The sequence below is a fragment of the Austrofundulus limnaeus genome, unplaced genomic scaffold (assembly GCF_001266775.1).
Source record: "Austrofundulus limnaeus strain Quisiro unplaced genomic scaffold, Austrofundulus_limnaeus-1.0 Scaffold5, whole genome shotgun sequence".
NCBI classification, from domain to species: domain Eukaryota; kingdom Metazoa; phylum Chordata; class Actinopteri; order Cyprinodontiformes; family Rivulidae; genus Austrofundulus; species Austrofundulus limnaeus.
In genome coordinates, this window is record NW_013952407.1 from 3,973,356 (window position 1) to 3,978,892 (window position 5,537).

Consider the following 5,537-nt stretch of genomic DNA (forward strand, 5'->3'; position numbering starts at 1 on the left):
ATATATAATTTATTGGAACTAAGCTGGAAAAATAAATATGGTCAGTTAAATTGTAAAACATGAGATAAAGTTCTTTAATTAAAATGGTGCATTTTAGGTGGATTTWTTAGTCCATTTGTAGATTTCTGCCTTTATTTCCAATTATGTCAGTTTTGGTCCTCCATATTCGCTACGCACTGGACTCTTAACTTATACATGAGATCAATCAAGGTTCACAGAGCAAAAAGTAATAGAGAGTAACAGGAATTATCTTTATTTTAGTCTCAGCAGGATTTATAAACATACAGTTGTGTACAAAGAGGTATCTSCAGGAATCCGTGTCCCTCCATGGGTATCAAACATTATCAAACAGTAGGAAGTCATCACAGTGTAGCAAAAACAACAAAAAACAAAACAAAATAATGATTGTCAACTCATCTGACTCGGGTGCAGTAAAGATGAAGCCTGATGTTCACCTCAGACACAAATATGAGGTTAAACAGTTGCATACCTATGTTCAGTGTTAATACTGCCACCAGCTAACAGAGTCAACTGGAACTGAAAGCATTTCCAGTTTCACTCAGGTCCATAAAAATTCTTATTCTGGACATGTGTCAGCATTACAACAATTAGTCATTTTAGGAGGAGTTATAAAAAGAAACCAGTTAAATTGATATTGTTATAAAACTGTAATGATACAAAACTGTATAAAAAGAAGTCCCTCATTTGCTGTTTCCTAAAAAAATCAAACACAAATTTAAGATGTTGCAAAATCAACAGAATAAATTAAAAAAGCATCAATTCAAAATCCACACAAAATATGATTAGACTTTCATTCAGTAATAAAAAGGGTAAATATGTAACTGGACATAAAAAAATTTAAAAGTGACACTTWGTTTAATATATATGATAGGCATACAAGTAAATAGCTTCATGTTGAAAAAGGCAGTTCTGGTTATGCTGTTTTGCAGTGCAGTTAATGGTTTGTTAATGTTAGAATAATTATTGATAAGAAGTTGAGAAAGTTGAAAGTTCACTTCAGAACCATCTAATTATATAAAATAAGAAATAATGACGGAATGATAAGGAGTATGTACATTTAATTCTTGCAGACTTTATTTTTCTTTTCTGACTTTATTCATCAAAGAGCTGCTCAAATAATACTGTGAATTTCTGGACACGGGGACTTTGTCCAGAATTAAAATCCAGAACAAAAAGTGTCCACTGCTGATAATAATAAAAAAACATTTAGATTTTTCCACAGAAAATTCAGTGTAAAATCCACAAACAAATAAACATCCAGACATTTGGTCCAACTGTGACAAAACAAACAAACAAACAAACAAAAAACTTTATTCCAGTTTTTCATAGAGCTAAAGTCGACAGGTTGTTGTCTTGACTCGAGGAGCGCTTGAACCCCATGGATGAGCTGAAGTACATCTCTCTGTCGGTGCCGATGTCCTCGTCGTCGTCGTCATCGTCGTCCAGGTTGGTGAGCAGCGGAGCGGAGGAGCTCTTACGCCTGGATCAGAGATTTAACAAGCGTTTTATCAAAAGCACAAAGAACATGTGTGTCTGAACCWACAACACTTTCTTTCTAACGACTCCACGGCTCGTGGCGTTTACCGGATGTCGTTCCGCAGAGCTTTGAGCTGGCTCTGGAGCTGCTCGTTGGCCTCCAGCTGCTCGTCCAGGTCTCTCTGCAGCTTCTTCTTGTTGTGCTCCAGTCGGTCGATCTCCTCCTCAGCCTCGTCCACCTGCCTCTTTAAGGCTTTCAGACGAAGGTTCAACTACAGAAAAACAAAATATTCTTTCATATCCCTGACAGATTATTCAGGTTTTTATCTCTGAACTACATCCTGTTAGTCTCAGTTTTACAGAAACAAATAAAAAGCATTAAAACTCTGTAGAACCAGGGTTTGATTTGATCACGAGGAGAGAGGGTGACGAGCATACTTGGTCCTTCTGGTCTTGCATCACATGATGTTCTTCTTCAACTTGCATCATCATATCCTTCACTTTTCTCTCCAGCCTGCGGTTGGCCAGCTGCAGGTTGGCCCGCTCTCTAAAACCAGCACAACCATCATCATCACACAAAACATCTTTCTGTTTTTTATTTTTATTTTTACATGAACTATTCCACACAAAATATTCATGTCAGCCTAATGAAACTTTGGTCAAAGATCATTTTTCTCCTGTGACCTTCTCCACACCATCAAGCCCTTCGTCTCACCGTTCCTCGCCCTCCAGCCGCTCCTCCAGCTCCTGTATGCGAGTCTCCAGCTGGGATACCTGGCCCTCCTTATTGGACTTGTGGGAACCTTCGAGATAAGACACTCTGGACTTCAGATCTTTATTCTGGAGACGGGATAAACAGAGGAGCTGGTGAAAAGCTTCACTAAGCATTGGGCCATGATTATATTTTCAAACAGAGAGAAAACAATAATGCTGATGAAAAGTGGACACAATCAAATGAATGAGATGATAAATGAATGAAGATGTGTGATTTGAGCTGTGTATCTCTTCATCCAGGWGGGAGTGTACCTGTCTCTCCAGAGCCGTCTTGTCACACTCCAGGTCCTGTCTGCTCGCTCTCTCCTGCAGGAGTTCATTCCTCATCTGCTCCACCTGTCAAGCCGAGTCCAGACACCGTCATCGCTACAGTCCCACAACGTCTCACCACAGTTATCCCCAGACGGGCTCRGAGTCGCACCCACAGTAGAAACTGCCTCAGCAGACAGTGAGTCAAAGTGCTGAACAATGGAGGAGTTAATGTTGTGAACGTCCTGGTTAATTGGTGAGCTGGATTTTCTCACTCGACTGCATTCCACCACGTCTTTGGATGGCCATGCCAGCTCTCAGTGAAACAGGCCTTTATTACAGACATGAAGATGTGGGCTTTCATGCATCACAGGTACTCAGCTACTAGTTTAGGTTCAGCAAGACTGGTTTTAAACCGGATTAGATTTTAGTTTAAATTTGTTTAATTCCACAAACGTATGTTTGTACGGCAACCACACTGTTTGTTTGTGTGAAATGCTGGTTCAATGTTTACATTTATGCTTTCCTGTTTTGTCTTTTCCTGTAGGTTTTCAACTAATTAACTTGTGCGTACTTTATGCTATTGAAGCTGTTTATATATCAAAAAGTTCAGCTCATACGCGACATGGGTGCTATGACGTTTGGCTCTAGTACACTTTAATCCTTTTCTAAATATCATATGTATCTTTTCCCTAAAGGAATACACTGAAATCTCTATACTATTTAGCTTTTAGCTAAACCTTTTGATACTTTATCTAGCTTTTCTGCTGTTTTTAGGTTTACTGTWCTGCTACATTTAGGCTTTACCTACATTTTTTTATTTTTTATTTTAGCCTTTACTGTTTTGCTACATTTAAATTTTAGTTCATAGTTTTTTTATGCTAAAGTTCTGCAACTTTTAGTTTAGCTGGCATTTTGCTACATGCATTTTTTGTAAACTTTTGATACTTTTAGGTAGTCATTTACTAATTTTGGTTTATATCAAGTGTTTTYACACTTTCAGTTTTCAGGTAACTTCTTGTTTTTTTAATTTTATTTTTTGCTTTTTTTTGCATTTAGCATCTTTTAAAATTTACTGAAGAAGCTGAACCCAGTGGTTCAATAGTTATTTATAGAAAAAAGCCGATATGACAGAATATCTATTGATGATTGTACAGCACCTTGTGAATTTATTTCTATGAAATGCACTTTATAAAGAAAACTTTACTTATTTACTTTGAAAAAAATACTTTGAAAATTTATTATGAAAAGTGGTTTTTTTAGATATATCAAAACATAGTTTGGATTAAAAGTATATTAATTACATTTTATTATCCGAAAGCTCAAAGACGCCACCCCTATCCTTTCATTCAGTTTCATATTTGGATACAAAAAAATCTAATTTATTCAACATGAATCTGTTTAAATTGAGGGAATATTCTAATCATTAAGCAGATCTTTATGGTAAAATTTGAATTTACTGATTTAAAATCTATTTTTAGTAAATATTAATCAGAATAATTTTTTAACTGAATCCTGAATTAAATGACTTGTCTGTGCAGATCAACCCTCAGTGGAGTTTACTGCCTGCATTTAAGTTTAAAGTTGCTTGTGGGGGGTGACTTGACGTTTTAAATACCAAACTATTCCTTTAATTCTGGCGTCATCACTTATCAGCTTTGACTGGATCGTTCCAGATGGGCACGGCAGGGACTGTTTTAAAGGAGGCGGAATGAAATCTAATCGATGTGGCAGTGATGGTTGCTTCTTTGTGAGAGTAGCTGAGAATTGGTGATATTTTATGCCAATTAGCGGGTGACAGTGGGCTGCTTTGATGAACGATGGCCCCTCTAACTGGTGCAGCCAGCGCAGTGCTTGAGGGAGCTGAATCAGCAGACTGGAACATGCAGCGAAACTAATCTGCTTTGTGAGAGACGGCAGGAGAGGAGCGAGGAGATTACTCTCATTTAGACAGGAGAGGAGCACCTGGTGCCAAGAGAGACGCAGGTGTTCGTCCTGCTGCCTCCGCTGCAACCCCACCGCCCCACAGACATTAGAGAGCACACACCCACAAGGCCTGTGTGTGTGTGCGTGCATTCACAAAAACACACCACAAGCACTCAGTCTTCTCCACTTGGTGCTAAAAAGCTCGGATGTTGCCTTGACAACCGACCTCAGCCTCATGCCGAACCAATGCCACTTTGTCACAATGCTCCTTTTCTCTGTGCCAGGAGCTTTTTTTCCCCTCCCTCTTAGGAGAACCGTTTAAGATTTTAATACTCTGCCACACAAACGAGACACACTTTATTTAAAAATTTGGTCCCAACTTTTGAATCGGTTCGTCCCACGCTGGGAGGAGCCTGTARCAAAGCCAAAAATCTTTAGATTTGTTAGCAACTCTGACTCCTCTCTGCCTCTGAACAGAAAAATCTCTCCCAAACTGCAGTCCTAAAAGCACACACCATCTATAAAGCTCACTTCAAGGAGCCTCTGTCAGCAGCTTTATCACAGAAAACTGGAGCATTTCCTTGCAAGCGGACTGAACTTGTTCTGTTCTCAAGATAAAGTTACGAGCCGCGAACTCAACAACCTGAAAACTGAAGACATTTGGCAGCCTGTGTATTTTGGCCCATCAAGAAGGGTCTTTTTGTGACGCTCTCAGACCCTGCTCGGCAAGTCACCAAACCAGAGTGATTACGCAAAATCATCTCATGAAGCAATAAACCTGCTCGCTTTATTCAAAAACTAGAGAGTGGAAGTGAATTGTGGAGTGTGGATAGAAGCACAGCTGAGAGTGAGCACAAGAATCACATGAACGGAGTCTACAGAGAACATTTAAAGGGATCCACGATTAGTTGTAACATTAGACTTCATTTGATGAACATATATTATAACTGTAAAATAAAGACTGTAAAATACTGTAGGCTGTTTAGTTTTTATAATTTTTAAAAATATATTTTAACACAGACAGAGCCCTTTTATTTACACACAAAGCATTCTGGGTAAATGATGACGTGGATAGGTCCTCAGTGTGAGCG

General features: G+C 38.7%; 2 protein-coding genes across 2 annotated transcripts in view; one reads left to right on the plus strand and one right to left on the minus strand.

Annotated features, from left to right (window-relative positions):
* The window catches only part of LOC106530198 (uncharacterized), a gene marked incomplete at its 5' end in the record, with an annotated part of 2,613 nt that extends 1,654 nt beyond the window's left edge, over window positions 1-959 (plus strand). The window contains 1 exon segment of the mRNA XM_014025791.1: window positions 951-959. Coding sequence (XP_013881245.1) covers window positions 951-959 — 9 coding nt within the window.
* Window positions 960-1,265: 306 nt separating this feature from the next.
* cgnl1 (cingulin-like 1) overlaps window positions 1,266-5,537 on the minus strand; it is a 28,819-nt gene continuing 24,547 nt past the window's right edge. The window contains exons 15-19 of the mRNA XM_014027634.1: window positions 2,524-2,607; window positions 2,213-2,337; window positions 1,936-2,044; window positions 1,606-1,769; window positions 1,266-1,501 (exon numbers count right to left, since the gene is read on the minus strand). Of these exons, the coding sequence (XP_013883088.1) occupies window positions 1,345-1,501; window positions 1,606-1,769; window positions 1,936-2,044; window positions 2,213-2,337; window positions 2,524-2,607 (639 nt within the window). The 3' untranslated portion in view covers window positions 1,266-1,344. The remainder of the gene's footprint in view (window positions 1,502-1,605; window positions 1,770-1,935; window positions 2,045-2,212; window positions 2,338-2,523; window positions 2,608-5,537) is intronic.